General features: G+C 40.2%; 1 protein-coding gene across 1 annotated transcript in view; it reads right to left on the reverse strand.

Annotated features, from left to right (window-relative positions):
* The window catches only part of RPRD2 (regulation of nuclear pre-mRNA domain containing 2), a 2300864-nt gene that overhangs the window by 1843937 nt on the left and 438296 nt on the right, over window positions 1-18631 (reverse strand). The window contains exon 2 of the mRNA XM_044079912.1: window positions 13229-13358. Coding sequence (XP_043935847.1) covers window positions 13229-13358 — 130 coding nt within the window. The remainder of the gene's footprint in view (window positions 1-13228; window positions 13359-18631) is intronic.

Here is an 18631-nt window from a genome sequence, read left to right on the forward strand (position 1 = left end):
ACCTTTTCTGACCTTTAATGTGACCTATAACTAGTACGATTCAGTTGAAAAACAAACAAATCTGTTAGGGGAAAAAATATAAAAAATAAAAAACATACAATAAGCTGTTTGCTTAAGTGTGAATACCCTTAAACTAATACTGTGCTGAATTACCTTTTAATTTAATTACAGCATTCAGTCTTCTTGGGTAGGAGTCAGCATGGAACATCTTGACTTGGCAATATTTGTCCACTCTTCCTTGCAAAAGCGCTCCAAATCTGTCAGATTGCGAGGGCATCTCTTGTACAAAGCCCTCTTCAAGTCACCCCCACAGATTTATTATTGGATCGAGGTCTGGCTCTGGCTGGGCCATTCCAATACTTCAATTTTCTTCCAATGAAGCCTTTCTTTTGTTGATTTGTATGTATGCTTGGGTTCATTGTCATTTTGAAAGGTGAAATTCCTGTTCAGCTTTCTAGCAGACGCCGGAAGGTTTTGGGCCCAAGTGACTGGTATTTGGAAGTGTTCATAATTCCCTCCTCCTTGACTAAAGCCCCAGTTCCAGCTTAAGAAAAGCAACCCCAAAGCATGATACTGCCACCACCATACTTCACAGTGAGGATGGTGTTCTTTTGGTGATGTGAAGTGTTGTTTCTGTACCAAACGTACCTTTTGGAAATGTGACCAAAAAGTTCAAACTTGGTCTCATCAGACCATAATACATCTTCACTCATGCTTTTGGGAGACTATTTTCTGCCAGTTTTAGCCAGTCCTGGATGTTTTTCGGTGTTAGAAAAGTCTTCCGTCTTGCAGCCCTACCCCATAACCCAGAACATAAGGAGAACATGGGATATTATTGTCACATGTAGTACACAACCAGTACTTATCAGAAATTCCTGTAGCTCCTTCACTGTTGCTGTATGCCTCTCGGCGGTCTTCCTGACCAGTTTTCATCTAGTCTTTTCATCAGTTTTGGAGGGACGTCCAGTTCTTTGCAACATCACTGTTGTCCCATATTTTCTCCACTTTTTGATGACTATGTTCCATGGTATATCCAATCCTGTGGACATTTTATGTACCCTTCTCCTAATGGATACCTTTCAACAATGAGATCCCTTTGATGCTTTGTAAACACTCTGCGAACCATGGCTTTTGCTGTAGCAGGCAAATGAGTCAGTATCAGAAAAATCCTACTAGGACACCTGAACTTTACTTGGGGTTAGTCAGTGTCTCTCTAATTGATGGCAGGCATGTACCAAAGATGAATGAAAGGTGTTTCAACAAAGTATTAGTCTAAGGGTGTGCCCACTTATGCAAGCAGCTTACTTACGTTTTTTATTTTTTTTTATATTTTTCCCCCAACAGATTAGTTTTTCAATTGAATTGTACAGGTTATAGGTCACATTAAAAGTGGGAAAAGTTTTCAATTTATTGTGGTCTCATTTTTTATATCACAAAAACCTGGCATTTTAACAGGTGTGTGTACACTTTTTATACCCACTCTATGCATATCTCCCAAACATGCAACTAAGTCTAGAAGATTTAGGATCTTTGCCTGAAGTGTTCACACAGGTATTTTTATACCCCAAGTAGATTCCAAATATTTCTTCCCAAAGCTGGATAGCAAATGGAGGTGTGACAGGCAAGAAACAGGTGGCTGATAAAATTTTTTGCGAATATAATGAGCTGGCAGACTTTAGAGATTCCCTGCAGACCGCTCATTTGTGGATGCTGGGTGAGCGGACTGGACAGACTGGGGAGATGATTTTTTTTTTTTTTTTTTTACTTGTGATACAGAACCAGAATTGCCTAGACATGGTAAAAGCCTTGCAGTCTCTTAATTATGGTGGCTGCCAAAAAAATAATTACTAGAAAATGGAAATAAAGTTTAGACCAACTTTACTAGATGTAGTGAATAAAGTAACAGAGATAGAACTGGAAATGGGATATTTAGAAAAGGGAGGAAGCAAACTAAATAGGAAAAAATGGGAATTGTGAGAATAATATATGCAGAGCAGAAACACGGTTTAAGAAGCAGTATTTGAATGAGCCGCACAATGCTTAACTGACAATGACTAGATAGAGGTTTGCAACTACAGTTGTTTCAATGGTGTCTGTGATGTAGTAAAATGGTTTATTTTTCATTTATATAAATGTATGCTCGCCCATGCCATATGTGAAAATTTAATAAAGATGTTTGTTGGCAAAAAAAACAGCATTTCCAAAAAGCTGTAATGGCACCCATTTCCACGATACCTCTTCTGTACATCAGATGGAGTGAATTTTAATCATCATATTCTGGATAGTCTCCCCAAAGGAAGCTTCCTCAACAGAGGAATCCAGAAAGAGGGAGTCCCTCACATACAAAGAGATTTGCTCAGGGTAGTGCAGTTAAGAATAGTAAAGAGTGAACTGAATCATAATCTTGTTCTTTAGAAGATGCCAACCTGTGTTTTTAAGGCACAGCCTGTGGTTGTGTAGATCAAAAGGAGGGGGTTTCAAACCCATAACAGCTGTGAACAAGCCATGGGAGAAATATATCCACTTCTTTTCTCTAGCTGCTGAGGAAGAGGCCAGATGTCTAGTCTTGTTTCTTCTTTATGGGGGTCATGTCCGCCTTGATGAAATGCAGAGTTTCAGAACCCTGCCTAATTTCTATTAATGTTGTTTGTCTTTCGGCTTTTCCCAGTTAGGGGGTCACCACAGCTGAACTCTGGTACGCTAATGATTGGCAGTTTTTTTTTTTGTTTGTTTTTTTTAATGGTGTCGAGTTGCCAGTCCGACGCCCAACCTTCAACGAAGGCATGCCCATTCAACACGTCTTTCCAACGCCCACTCGTCCGCGAGGAGGACATGCAGACTTCCACAGAGAAGGCACTCCCAACCCAAGCACAGAATCCAACGTGAGAACCTTTTGCTGTGAGGCAACAACACTACCGCTGCACCTCCGTGTATATGCACCTGGAATATCTCTTTCTTCCCTAACTAATATTTAAGGGACATCGTGAGGGCTCTCTGAAATTTATCCCGGTTCATCAGATCTATCAGGAGCATGGAAGACATCAGGAGCCATATCGTCCACTAATGGCATCTCAGTAGTAGATAAAGGAGAGATCACCTGATGTACCATGGCTTCCACAACCTCAATGGGTACATCAGAGTCCAAAACATTGGCCTGCATATCTGTTCTGGGCTTCAAGCTTTTTCTTAGGCGGAAGAGGGGAATCCAGGTGATGTAGATTCTGTCATCTCAGACTGGGCCAGGCATTTAAAACACGGATGTCGAGGATTTCCTCTGTCAATACATTTGCAAAGACTAAGGATTATGTTATCTAACAATTGACAAATGGCGCTGAATTTGTGGTAGTGTTTTGGGCCTAGACTGAAATGGCACTTAGTGTGCTAGTCCTTCGATAGAATTGGTATACCTCACTCACACTTAACTGTCCTAGCTGACATCTAATAATTACTGACAAAAATAACGCAAGCAAAAAAGTAAGGTTCCCCAACAGGGCACTTATCTGAATAAACAAGTGAGTGAAGCAATGGTACCAATGACCAAGCAGCAATCAGTCCAATGGATGCACAACCTGCTTTGAGGATGACGGAGAGAATCTGTGCATCTACAAGCTCAAACATCTGTCTATGTACCCCTACTCTTACAAGCTGAGGTGACAAGGACTTCAGGAAGGTAAAGCTTTGGTACGCTGGCCAGATGTTAGAGGTGAAAATCCATATAGATGTCCTGACTGAAATCAATGCTGCAGTATTCCTGACATATGTAACTGCAAAGCTTAAGCTTAGTAAGCAAATGAGTGGCTGGAGGAAAAGCCACAATCTAGGATTCCCTGGAGAATAGCTTTAGTGAAATCAGCTCTTCCTCTGGAAACAGTCAAGTTTGTAGAATTTAATGAAAGTGTAAACCAAGGACAAAGAAACTGCTTTAAAATAAATAATCAATCTACCCTTTTCCTGAAAGTCTTGAAGTTGCCACAACTCTAGTACAACAAAACTTAATATTTGAAGCGGGGTTTGTGCATGGCTTGACTTGCGATACTGAATAGCCAGCGACAGACATCTGGAAATGCTTTTGATAGCACCAGACAATTTTTCTTCCCATCAGAGAAAACAAATGTTTGCTAGATTTTCTAAAATCTAGAGTTTTGTCCAAACAGTATCTTAGTTGTCTGTCCACATCCAGGGTGCGGAAAATCCTCTCTCCCCTGCTTTCTGGTTCATTATAGAACACAGTGTGGAACAGTTTGGTTTAAGGTAAAAATTCAGAATCAACCTTAACTATAAAGGAAGGGTTGGCTCTAAGGTATACTCTCTGTTCTTGTGAAAGATCAAAAAAGACGGCTTAGACATAAGGGCTGGTAATTCAGATACCTGTCTAATACGAGTCAGAGCAATGAGGAAAAGCAGTCTACCAAGCCACAAATTTCAAAAACTAGCTGCAGATTCGGAGAGAGAGAGACCGTTAACTTCTTCAGAGCAAAATTCAAACCCCAAGAAGGTACAACAAACTGCACAACTTGGATAAACAAATGAAGGGATACAGTGACAGAAGTTGAAAAGGCCAGACGGTACACACTAATTGCAACCTATGCTTGAATTGAGCAATAAAAGTAGGTAGTAGAGGACCAAAGGCGCTTCTTTGAAGGATGGGTCTTGTTCTCTATCGTAGCAAGTCTTTCACAAAAAAAGGTCTTAAAAAGTTTAAAAAATATCTACCATCCAATTACATTGATTAAGTTTAATGTTGGGATGGATGAGGAATCCCATCTCTGTGTAAGTCAGTCCACTATGAGTGAGTTGTTGGTAACTGCTCCTGGCCATTTACAAGAGAAGAGATTAAATACAGTTGCATGCTCTGTTACCTTAACAGTAGATTGTCCTAATGATCACTGTAGCAGTATTACTAACGAATGGGGTATCCTGTCAAGGACAGCTGTATGCCCACCAGAATATTGAAGCCTAGCTTACTCCTCACACCATAATTCCGACATATGACCCAAGCCTGAAAGCAGGAACTACACAAGGGACTTAACAGCTTGAATGACCTCACAGCTCGCTTGTCTCACACCAAACAAAATGACTCAGGAAGAGAGGTAACTACTTGCATATGTACATGCCCTACAATGAGAAGGAAAGTAAAAATACAGATATTCATCTTGACCAGGAAAATCAAAACAAGTCCAACAAGGGGTAAAGAGGGTGGGATGTAGTACTGCAACAGCAGAACATTACTGCCATAAGTTCTTGCACAACTGCACTGCGTCACTCCAAGATTACTGCTGCAGTAGTACTAATAGATGGAAGACTACTAAAGTTGATCAGAAAGAAGGGAGAAGGAACACAGTTGTGTTCCAACAAGCCCTGAAGGATGGACTTAGAAAATCCTGCTCTGGCTCTAGCAAAAATATCAAACTTACAATACTTAGCAAAAGTGTGACTGAGAACCATGTAGCTACCACAATAGTAGTTACAGAATCCAAACCCTTGAAGAAAGCTCCAGAAAAAACTAAAGCCTTAGTGGAATGAGCCTTGACAGACGGGGGAAGCTGTTTCCCATGCAAGGAGAAACAAAAGCAAATGGCTTTGGAAATCCAGGAAGAAATGGTTTGCTTAGAGATTGGCAAACCGTACTGATTTTCCTTAAATGACACAAATAGCTGGTCTGATTTCCTAACATCCTTAAATCTTGTCCAGGTAAAATATGAGTTGCTTATGCACATCCAAAGAATGAAAAATTATTTCCCCCATTTTCAATGGAGAAAGAAAGAAGACTGACTGAATGGTTCAGGGTTTACTCATTAACCACCCTGAGCATGAAGGAAGGTTTAGTTTTAAGAGTAACTATCTCTGTGGTGATGCAACCAAAGCTTGCAACTAAACTCTCTTTGCAGAAGTAATGGCTATTAATGTAACAGTTTTCCAAGAATAAAATTTCAGTGAAGAACTGTCAGCTCTCTCAAAGGGAGACTGACAGTTTTCCAGAACATAGTTCAGTTCTCAAAGAGGAGGAACAGGCTTTTCTGGTGGCCTAACATGTAGGGCATCCTTCAGAAAGCGGACATCAAAATGTGCTGAAAGGGGATCTACAGGCAAATATAACTGATAAATGAGCATTCACAGAAGAGTATGCTAAATCAGAATGGAGCAGCACACACAAATTAAAGAGAATAGGAAATCCCCATTAAAAAACGGTCCTGGTTCTTCTTTTTGTATTGCAAAGAAAATTTCTTCCATTTGGAAGCATAGCATCTTATGTTAAATTTGTTTTCTAGCCTCCTGTAAAACCTGGAGCATGTCCTTAGAAAAGTGGTGCCTGAAAGGAATCAACACCATCACCCAAAGAGTTAATTATAGAGTTTGAAGATGAGGGTGAATTAAAGAGCCCTCGTTCTGTGTGAGTAGGTCCATTCTGTCATGTAATTTGGGATGATTATCCCCTAGCCATATGGACGAAAACGAAGTGCTGTACGGGCCAAAAGACAGTCCACCAGCAAGATTTACTTGGCCTTCACAATTCTAAGGACACACTGCAACAGAAGTAAAGAGGAAAAGCATAGACAACCCTCCTCTTCCAAGAAAAAGAACTGATGCCCCTCCTTCCATGCCCAACTGTATGGATCCTTGAAACAAAATAGTTTTAGCGGTCTGTTATGAGTGGAGGCAAAAGGATGTGTGTGTGGAATACCCCATTGATGGTCAATGTCCATGAAGACTTCCCACCTTAACATCCAGTCATGAAGGTCTGCCCTGGAGCTGTTCAATGCGTCTACCACAGTGTTCACTTCTGAGGGAATGTAAACTGCCTGAAGAACAAGGTTTTGTTAAAGATCTATGTCCCATACCATTAACTCCAATACGCAAAACAGTAACATGTAGTATATTAACAAGTAAGGGGGGACCACATGACTATTGTGCTGTCTGTGAATACTCTCAGGGTGCCAAGAATCCAAAGATGATTCAGCATCTGAAGGGCTAGAATCAGAGCTCTCATCTCCTTGATACTAATATGGTGTTTCTTCTTGGTAGACCAAACTACTTGGACCCTGATGTTGTTGGAACAGGCTCCCCATGCCAGGTCATAAGCATCAGTGTGAATATTTTGGCATGGGGAGGGACAAGAAATGGTATCCTCAGACTGAAGGAAATCTGGTTGAGCCATCAAAATATCTCCTCTGACGCAGGGCTAGAGAGGAATTAGAAGTCCAGCAGGGGTTGAACCTCAAAAAAAACTAACATTTTCTCCTTAAAAACTCCAAAACTATTCTCCCTTCTACCACTGGTAGGGAAAATAAAAACTGAATAAGTAATTAAATACTTGGGCATTACATTCTCTACAAACAAAGACTTTTACTCAAACAAAGCAAAAATGGCATGACATTTCACTAGATCTCAACAGATGGAAAAATCTAAGGCTACCGTTTTTGGCCAAAGTTTCTGTAATTAAAATGAATGTCTTACCCATAATTCTCTATATTTTCATGACTTCCCAGATAACCATACCCAATAAATTTTTTAAACTAATACACACTGAGCTTGCTAAGTTCATCTGGGAACCCAAAAAAAAACAGAATTTCATATGACAAATTAATGACCCCCAAAAATAATGGTGGCTTAGACCTTCCAAACTTTGAGACATACTACTTTATTATAAACACCAACAGAATTTATGAATAGCTGAATACAACCCAATAGATAAGCTTGGTACCCACACTGGCTAAGAATATACCATAACCATATCAAAAGCCTGGCTATCAACCCCAAAGCGTTACCATTTCTAGCCACCAGCATAATGAAATCCTGTAGTTTAATAGAACCTCTTAAACACTCCACTGCACTAACACAAAAGCTATTCAAATCCTTAAACCTTACACAAGCTATGATGACATTACAACCCTTACATAAAAACCCTAATCTTAAAATAATCAGACTTTAAACCTAAATCACTTCCCTCGACTAATAAACACAACCATACAAGACATATATCCATACTTAAATTGCTATGTACAAGAAACAAGGAATCAATTGAACCTTCCCAAATCATACTTACTGATCCTGAGACAGATCAAGGAGTTATGTACTAGTTATCTCCATGACACTATCACAAGTAATGAAGACATAGTAACTTGCTTTGGAAGACTATCCTCTCAACTAAAAAATGTATCACATGTACTTACAAAATGATCAAAGACATTAAATTCCAGAAACATATACTCATCTCTGACTATTGGAGGAAAAACCTTTCATCCATTGATAATCATAAATTGAATCAAGCCATTAACCTAACAATAAAATCTATATCCCCTCAAAAACTAGCTTTTACTCAACTTATGATCTATAACAACGCGTATTTCACACCTGCTATTCTACATAAATTTAATCCTATAAAATCTCCACTCTGCCCACACTGTAAAGACCAATCTGCTGACTTGCTCCACATTTTCTGGAGCTGCAAATGTGTATTCAAGCTTTGGCACTCCCTTAAACTTCAACAACAAAAGACGGGCTATCAGACATCCACACTCACCTGGGAATTTACTATACTACATATCCTCCCAAATAACATCTCCAAAAACCAAGCAACTACCCTGATTATATAGCTACCAACTGGCTTAACTCAACTAATAACTCTTGGGAGAACTTTAGACTGATGGTGACTAAACATCTAATAGCCCATAAAATAATAATTAACAAAAGGGACCAAAATATTAAACTCTGTAATCTATGGGAATGAATTTTTAATATCGTTCTTGCATAACCTTCCACAAATTATCCTACTTCATTATAACTAAGAGTTTTCACAACATCTTACATCCCTAAATCTTAAAAAAGTCTTTCTCTAAGACTTTACTTATATTAACCCTACCAAAATTATCTCTTTTGCTATGTTGAATTTTGGAAGCATCTCTGTACATAGTGTAGATAGTATTGTTTGATTGGTTAACCTCTTTTTGTATTAATCTCAATGTATAATAATTGCTTAATGTTCATGTGTTTTTGTTTTATCTGTTATATTTCATTTACTGCTCTGCTTTAATGTAAAAAATAAATAAAAATTATTGAAGGGAAAAAAAAAAGTCCAGCAGGGGCACTGCTGAAGCCATAAAGACTAAGATACCACTATCGTCCTTATGTGGAGTCTGGCATAAGGAAGCATAGGGATGGCTGATGCCATGAACCCCAGGGTTGTCAAAAACTCTTGCTGAGGTCATCTGCTAAGACAGAAGGTTCTGAAACAACTGTGCCAAGAACAGAAGCTTGACACAGGGAAGGAAAGCTGTTATTGTCAGGGTGTTGATCCTGCACCCCAGAATGATCAGGTTTCAGAAGTGGATCAAAATAGAGTTTTTTAAGGTTCAGAGTGAATCCTAAATTCTGAAGGTTCATTGTGAAATCCAGATCCCTCAGAAAAGAGATAAGAGGAGGAAGCTTGGATAAGTAAAATGTTCAGAAAAGGGAGTATACGGACTCTCTGAAGTCTGCAGAAGGCTAGAACAGGAGCTAGAGATATTGTGGCATCCTTCGGGCCAAAGAAAGACCAAAAGGCAAAGCAGAAAAATTGAAAATGTGATGAGACAATCTCAAGATTTCCAAGAAAAAGTGGATACACACAGTTGTGAAGTTAAGCATCTTAAATCTAGAAAGGAATGAAGAGTTAATCTGAAGCTTGGCACATTGGAAAAAGTGCTTAGAAAGGTAAGATCCAGGATCAGCCTTCAAGAGCCCTCCTTTCTGGGGACCAAGAACCTGTAAAAACAGAAGTCTTAGTATAGTAATCCATGAATGGCTGCCAGAACAGAGGGAATGGCAGAAGGCTTAGGAGCATGCATATTTAAAAAAGCATAACATCTCTGCTGTGCATCAGCAGTTTCAGCACCTTCATATTTCTGCTGCATCATTCTGAGCAGTATTTACCGAAGAGAAAGCTCATTTAAAGGCGAGTCAGAAAAAAGCTCATCGTCTTCAGAAACTACAGCCAAGGGGAACGGGTCTGTCAAGAAGAGCAAGAGAATCCTCATCTGAATCCAGATTTTCCTCCGAGGAAGACTCACTCTGTCCCTTAAGAGGGGATAGGAGGAGGAGGAGGGAGAGCAGCAGGCACAGGCCGAATACACTGATAAGAGCTGAAAAACCTAAACGTTTTAAACCGCCCCTGAGTGAAGTCCAGCCATGCTTTCTGTGAATCCCTCACCACCCAAGTGCTTTTTCTTGGTAGGGACATCTGCCTAGACATAACACGGAAAATCAGAGCCTTGACGGATTTCTATGAGACTTTTTTTTTAGGTAGCATCTCCTGTGTCCCTCAGAGGTAACTCGCCAGGGATCTCACTTCTACTCAAACAAATGCCGTAACAGTCACAGGGGACGTGAAAATGGTCTGCCCCCATATCAACCCTCCAATAGGGTTACTATAGATTAGGCAGCCACTGGCATAAGATGGTCTGAGGACCCAACAGACAATGGAGATGTCCTGGTCAGGCTGGAAGGCCAAAGCCTTGAGGTTTGACTTCTTACTCTGGGTGGGAAAGCTCAGACGACATTGTGCTTGCTGTGCACCAACTTCTTCAGCCTTTGGTTTTCTAAATATATATTCCAAGACAACTTCCAAGAAGGATGCACACTGATCAACAGAATAACTTCAGCTCTCCCAGTGTGAAAAAAAAAAAAAAGAACTATAAGGGCCAGGATCTCTGCCACTTGAGAAAAACACTGATTGGGAAGAATCTTGCAGTTGCTCAGTAAAAAGTAGTCAAGACAAGGCTTACAGCAACCTATCTGCTCAAACATGATTAAAATAAATGAAACACTAAAGGAGTATATCAACTCAAGTAACAAAAGGCTGGAAATGAAAAAATCTTTAAAAAGATATTCAGATGAAGTGATAACACTGCAAAAAATAAGCAGTCAAAATGAAGAAAAGGTCATGAGTATGAAACTGCTCAAGTTGAGATGTTTCAAGAAATGGTAGAATTAGAGGACAGAGTTCACAGGAAAGACCTGAGATTTTCTGTTGTACCCCCCCAAAAAAAAAATAACAGTATCAATTTTATGAAGGCACAAATAAGCAACTGAAATGGTATTCCACAGCAGGACTTGTTGACTGAAATGGCACATTGTGTGTATGCTCCAAACCTGGCCATGAGAAAGCAGCCAAGACCTGTATTAATAAAGATGTAATCCCACAAGCAAAAAGACTTGATCTTGGCAAAACTGTGGCAGAAAGGCAAAGTATTAAAAGTTGGAGACAGTACAGTGTTTCTGGAAAATGAATATTCAATATACACCAGGCAGAAGAGAAGCAAATTTATTCCAGCAATCAGGAAATGTTGAGAGACAGGTGAGAAATTCAAGCTGATGTATCTGGCTGCCTTCATAATTTTTTTCCAGGAGGATCAGTGTCGCTTTTTGATGCAGAACAGGCCAAGGAGAAAATACAAAATTTGTCCAACAAGCAAAAGGGGGACTCTGCTCATTGTTCTGAAAACCTCCAAGACTTTGCAGATGAAACCTTTTCCAGTGTTATGAAGGAAAATGCTTGAGACACAAAGTACAGGAGTTGATTAAAAGAATAGGGAGTACCTTGGAACTGAACCAAAGTCTGGAGATGTGAGATGAAAATGAACAGGAAAGGCCAGCAACACAGAAATTTATGACTGTGATTACAGAGCATCAATTGCATTTGTGAAACATGGCTGTACAAGAAAAATTGTAAAGAATAGACTTCTGTTTACTTTGTTACAACTTGCGAGAGACTGAAACACACTTGCCTTACTTCATGTCATTACGGGAAGGAAAAAGGCAACCAAGTAAAACAGCTTCTGTTAATAGTATTTCTATAAAACTTTTCATTATTTAAATCACATGTTATATAATAAAGTATTTTCAGTTACTGTTTTATGCGATAAATATACTAAAGTAAGCAGATGCCTTTTTTCTTTTGGTCCTCCCTTTGTAATATTAAGAAATGTAGAGATTACAATGCAAAGAGAAAAAAAGGTTGGACAAAAGCATGACTAAATTAATAGGTTGTAATCCTGGACTGTTGATGTGGGGGATGGGATGCAAAAGTACACAGATGATATATATATGTACAGCAGATGTTTTCTTTTTGCATAGGTGAATGTCTGGATTAAGATCACTGGCTTAATCTAATAACTTAAGGGGAAACGATCAAAAAAGAACATTGAATGCAACAAAAAAAAAAAGATTTCCTTTAGCAAGAAAGGTTCAGCACATCTTTAGGAGCCTGCAGCTGAGGGCTACATTTTTTTCTCATGTTTCCATGGAGACGAGCTGATTACAGGGCAGTAAATATAACAATTTTAAGGCTAAAACCTTAATGTTTTCTGAAAGCATGCAAGGATTTGATTTCCAATAATGAGGATATTTCTGAGGGTGTAGAAGAGAAAACAAGAGCAGGTAAAGTTCTGAATAAATATAAACTTAGACCAAACACATTATAAAGTTTTATTGTGTCTATATTAGGGCACAAGGGTGTTTATTCAAAAGCTTTGACTTTTTAGTAGAATTTACTTCATTAGACACTACATGGGGTAGTGGTTCGTGTTTTAAGGCAGCTTGGATGGATTTATGACTAAGCTTATACTAAATTATCATTTTTTATATGAATTGCAGGCAGAAATTTGTATTTTAATACTTGTCTATGTACTACAAACATGTTTAGTTAGTCTCTAAACGGTCATTCTGAAATTGTTTTTTCAAACAGTTTTTATTGGTGATTTGTTTATTAGGTGTAGAGTAATCGTAACTGTATTTAAAGAATTGTGGGTAGGTTGACATGTGATGAAGTCCTGTGTATAGGTACGAAAATGCAGCAAGTCAGTTAATGCATTAAAGGACTGTATTGGAACAAACAGTTTATATCTGCCTTTACTTCTGGGTGCTTTCTGGACCTCTTACAGTGCCTATTTTAGTTTTTTGTCGAGTTGTCTGTAACGTTTTTAGGTAGTGCTTGGCACTGTTTCTTCCTTTAGTTGTTGTAGACCAAGTACAACAGTCCAGAGGTGTGAACATAAGAAATACAATTAAACTGTTATCACAACCTTCTGCTTGTCAGCACAGGAGAACGTTTTCTGTTCTTTTCTTTTACACTTTGCTCCTTCACATAACCCATTCAGAGACATTGCTATAACTTAGTAGGAAAAGGATCCTATAGACCCTACTGTACCAAATATATAACTATTTCTGAGAACAAAAGAACAGATGCTCTTACCTTACAAGTGTAGATGCTTCAGGAAGCACTTCTGCAAAGCTGTCTCGATATACAACTGCATTCTTTCTCTTGCAGTTCTGAATTACATCATTGGCCAGGTAAAAAAGATTTAGACGATGTGGAATTCCAGCTATTAAACAAAACAAAACAAAAAATATGACCATTTGTGTATACAATGAAACCGGTACACAACCAGAAAGCCCAACTTAATTTTATAAAAAGTATAACCAGCAACACCCATCAAAGCAAATACTCAATCCCTGCATAATTACTGTAGCCTGTAAGAGCCACTTGGAAATTGTCTTTCTACTCAGGCGAAAGCCAGCTGACAGCAAAGGATCCACTTGCATACTCAAACTTAACCTAATAGCTACAGTTTTTCTATTTCACTGCTATAAAAAAGCCTTCACTAGGACTTCGAGCAGAGAAATCCTTAAAAAATACTTGGGAGAGATCTGGGCCCACTAGGGGAATACAGCTAAAATTTTCAAAAGATCCTGAGAATGTCTAGTCCATCTTTTAACACCAATGTTTGTAATGTGTCTAGAATTTCTTTAGACTTAGTCAGCATAGCACTTTCTACAAGCTTTGCTTAGCTTAAATAAATCAGATGTGCACACTCCCAAAAGATAAGACACACGCTACATTTTATCTTAACAGGCCAGTTACAGTGGTAAATGGGGATAAAGACCTGACCATAGCACAGACAAATGGAGCTCACATAGCGACTCATACTCTTGCGGCAGCTGGTGATAGAAGAGGGTAGGCATGCCCATCATGGAAGGCGAGGTTGGTCGCACACTGCTTCATACCCTTGGAAGAGGGAAGAGAATCAAATGCGCAGCTGGGGGTCAGTTACCCATCATTCATTGCAAATCTGCATTTCCACAGTGACCCAGATTAATCGTCACTCAAGGAGTCTACCAAGGGATGAAGTCAGGCCCAAACAACCTGAGACGAAGGATGCCAGCAAGAACACAGAACTCTCAGAGATGCCTGGATAATGGCCCCTTCAGATGACTCATCTGTGCATTGCCAGGAGACCCCAATACATGGGGAATACATTGGCTTTAGTACAGTAGGACGAGTCTGACAAAAGGCAGCCACAGTGACAAAAAGCATCTACAAAACTTTACCTTCTCAGTAAGCATTAGAGTGTAAAAAAACTGCAAGGAAAACCCAGACAAACTAAAGTTTTCACTGTGTGATACCTTAAACTTCCTGCAATGCAGGTCCATGGGACAGATGCAAATAATCCCTCCAGGAAGAGTGTTTCAGGTACATGGCTTCTTAATGTCTATGACTAAGTCTCTTTATGGTTGCACTCAAGGCTAATAAAGCCAAACCCCACTAAATGTGGACATACATGTTTCGGCCTTTTTACTGACCATCAGCACAGCATAAGTGGGTAGTTCGGCTATACTTCAGTTAGCAAAGACATTTTGCAGGAACATTTATCTTTATGGGCATCAGCTGGGTTTAAAGACCCTCCTTTTCTTACGTACAACCAAACTATCCACTTCTGCTGTGCTAATAAGGTAAATAAAGGTACTTACATTTTTGACATTTAGTTGAGCTTGTCTGCATCCCAATACTTAAATATGCTGTGTGATGGTTGTGCCCAGGAATGGGTCAGAGGGGTACTTACTCTCACACAAATTCCTATTGATTCAATTATCTTCTTTACTGTTCTTTAACTCCCATTGTGCATTTTACAACAAGACACCATTGATTGAAAATTTGAATGCAGAGAGAGAGCTGCTTTCTTTCTGCTGAGATTTGTAGATCGATGGGCTGATTTCTGTGTATCTCACATTTTTAAGTGCAGTGGGTAATGCATATTGCAAGACAGCTGTCAGGACTTTAGTGCATATATGTTACACTCATGTGACAAGATCTCGTGTCTTTCTTCTATTCCTCAAATGATGGGGTCTCGGAACCAACACTGCATCTGTTCGCCTCGCCTCTGATGGACTTCCGGCTCCACGGCTAGAGCTCCTCCCCTTACACACAATCCTCCTCCTCTTTATATACCTCGGATTGAGCTTGCACCATATTCAAATAACCACAATATAATAAAGTACTATCAGCTACTAAAGGAAGAAGAGAGTGTTGTTCTGGAGCCCACACAGCAAAAACATTAAGAATACCCCTCAGAACATACTAGAAGGCTATCAAAAAGGATGATGGACTGGAGGGTCGGAAGCTGAGGAAGGACAAAAACACAGATGCAGAGTTATGGTGAATACATAACTACATCATCTAATGTTGTCTTTTTCATCCGCTCCTCAAATGATAGAAAGTGTCCAGCTAGAGTAATCTTAGATGGTCCTCAAGGAAGGATATTTACTCCAAGAGTACAGCGGAAAGTACAGTTTTGTACCTACCATAAATATAGATGTTCGAGTGCTCATACAGCTGCAGTCATTACAGATGGGTTATCCTGTCGTCAGGCGGGTCCTCGGTCGGCCGAATTCCAAAGTCTAGGTCCGGCGTCGGTTGTCGTCGCTTCTTCCCTGACGTCAGTGCGGCAGGGGTATAAAAGAGGCAGCCGACGCCATTTTCTTCAGTTTTTCTTGACCCAGATGTCAGGTGCCCCCGGAAGGAAGGCAAAACAATGTTATGCAAACATGCAATATAAATAAATCAAAAAACAGTAGTTGCAAGCAAATAAACCATAAAAGAATACTCCAAATAGGTTGTATGATAAAGGTGTTTGTCATAAGGCCTGTCCTAAGAGGGGACGGGGGGGGGGTAACCTGGACTGCAGCTGTATGAGCACTCGAACATCTACATTTATGGTAGGTACAAAACTGTACTATGTTCATCGTGCATACAGCTGCAGTCATTACAGATGGGTAGAATCCCAAAGCTAAGTAAGGGTGGTAGGCACCAAGTAGAAAGTACAGTTTTGTACCTACCATAAATGTAGATGTCCGATGGGAATGCATCTGCAGTCCTTACAAATGGGTTGTCCTGTCGTCAGGCAGCCCTTCGGTCGGCCGGATTCCAAAGTCTGGGTCTGGCTTCGGCTGGTGTCGCACTTCACCCGACGTCATTGCTGCAGTTACTCGGGTATAAAGGCATCAGCTGACGCCATTTTCCTCAGTGTTTCTTGCCCCAGATGCCAGGTGCCCTCTAGGAAGGCTAAATTTTGATAAATGCCAATGGTTCAAAATATTAGAAAGCAAACAAAAAATAAGCATGTATGTACATATATACAAACAAATACACCATAATAGATTCACCCAGCTAGCTATAAGAAGGGCAAATACCTAAGAGTACCACAGAGGGGAAGGAGGGTGGGTAATCCTGACTGCAGATGCATTCCTATCGGACATCCACATTTATGGTAGGTACAAAACTGTACTATGTCCTTCAAGGATGCATCTGCAGTCCTAAATGGGTAGAATACCATAGCCAAACTGGGGGAGGAGGAAAGATAGAATTATGGTGTAGTTAAGATCCCTTGCAAAACAGCAGTGGCAAAACCTGCTCGGGATCTAGAGTATAAAGGTAAATTATAATGCTTGGCAAATGTATGCACGGAGCTCCAAGTAGCAGCCTCTAAAATGTCTTTGGTAGCCACTCCTCGTAGAAAAGCTGTGGTAGTGGCTGTAGCTCTTGTAGAGTGAGGCCTGATGTTTTCTGGAGTTTTCTTTCCATGGAAGGAGTAACAAAATCTAATGCAATTTCCTATCCACTTAGATGTTGTCTGTTTTGAAATTGCTTTCCCTTCCATTCCTGCTGCATATGCTACCAGTAGCTGGTCAGTTTTTCTATTGCTCTTGGTTCTGTCCAGGTAGTAGCGTAATTGTCTGTGTACATCCAAGGTATGCAACAGTCTTTCTCCCCTGTTCTGTGGATTGGGTAAGAATGTAGGTAGGTGGATAGCCTGATTTAAAGATACTCTGGAGACCACCTTAGGCATAAAAGTAGGATTTGTTCTCATGGACACTCTATCTTGATGGAAGATCAGAAAGGGTTGTACTGCCATTAATGCCTGTAGCTCAGAAACCCTTCTTGCTGAAGTGATTGCCAGCAGGAAAGCAGTTTTCCATGATAAGTATTGCAATTCTGCTGTTGCTGCTGGTTCGAAAGGAGGTAGTGTCAATTTTTCTAGCACAAAGTTCAAGTCCCATGCAGGTAATGGTAGCTTCCTAGGAGGTTTTACATTTTTAATTCCTCTCAGAAACTGCCTGAGCAGAGGATGTGAGAAAACTGGAGGATCCAAGTCGTATTCTGCTGAAATAGCTGAGGCATGAATCTTAATGGAAGAGTAGGACAGGCCTTTGTGGAATAGCTCTGCCAGGTATTCCAGGATGTTGGCTAGGTTTACCAGTGACACATCTTCCCCTTTAGCAGTACTCCAAATGAGATATCTTTTCCATTTTGCTGAATAGGTTTTCCTTGTTGAAGGTCTGCGAGCTTCTAAGATAATGTCCTTAACCCTTTGGGATAAATTTGGGTTAATTTGTCTTATGCAATGTTCCAGGCAGTCAGCTGCAGAGTTTTCAGGTTTGGATGCAGGGTGTTGTAATTGTTCTGAGTTAACAGCAAGGGAACTAGAGGTAAGGGCCATATCTGCTCCCGAGACATGCTCCTCAGTAATGGGTACCAATGTTGCCTTGGCCAATCTGGAGCTATCAGAATGATCCTTGGACGTTCCTCTTTGATCTTCAATAGCACCTCGTGCATCAAAGGAAGTGGTGGGAATGCATATGCTGACAGATTTTTCCAACTGAAGGATAGGGAGTCCACCTTCCATGCCAGTGGGTGGTACGTCCTGGTGCAGAATTTCTTTAATTGGTGATTGAGTGGGGATGCAAATAAGTCTATTTCTGGGAGACCCCATTTTCTTGTAATGGTTTTGAAGATGTCGGATGCAGCATCCATTCGTGGGCATCCGTGGTAGTCCTGCTTAATATGTCTGCTAGAGTGTTTTCTTTTCCTGGTACAAAGATTGCTTGTAACTGAATGTTGTAACTCAGGGCCACATTCCAGAGGTCCAGGGCCATCCGGCATAGAGGGTACGAATTTGTGCCTCCCTGCTTGTTGATGTACCACATAACTGTGGTGTTGTCTGTCCTTATCATCAATTGGCCTTGTCGAAGAAATGGTTTGAAAGTCTGAATTGCCAGTTTTACTGCCAGCATTTCCTTTAGGTTTATGTGTAGGTGCAGCTGCTCTTGCGTCCATAAACCCTGTATGCATTTGTTCATCATGTGGGCCCCCCAACCGAGGTCTGAGGCGTCCGTTGTGATGGTTTGGCTTGGTTGAGTGCTGTGGAAGGGTAATCCTTCGTTTGATTGACAGGCCTGAGCCCACCATTGGAATTCTTGCTTCAGGCATGGAATTATTGGAATTTGAGTTTCTAGGCTGTGTTTGTGCTGAGACCATAAA

The sequence above is a fragment of the Protopterus annectens genome, chromosome 8.part0 (assembly GCF_019279795.1).
Source record: "Protopterus annectens isolate FY-2018-M chromosome 8.part0, PAN1.0, whole genome shotgun sequence".
Lineage (NCBI taxonomy): Eukaryota > Metazoa > Chordata > Ceratodontiformes > Protopteridae > Protopterus > Protopterus annectens.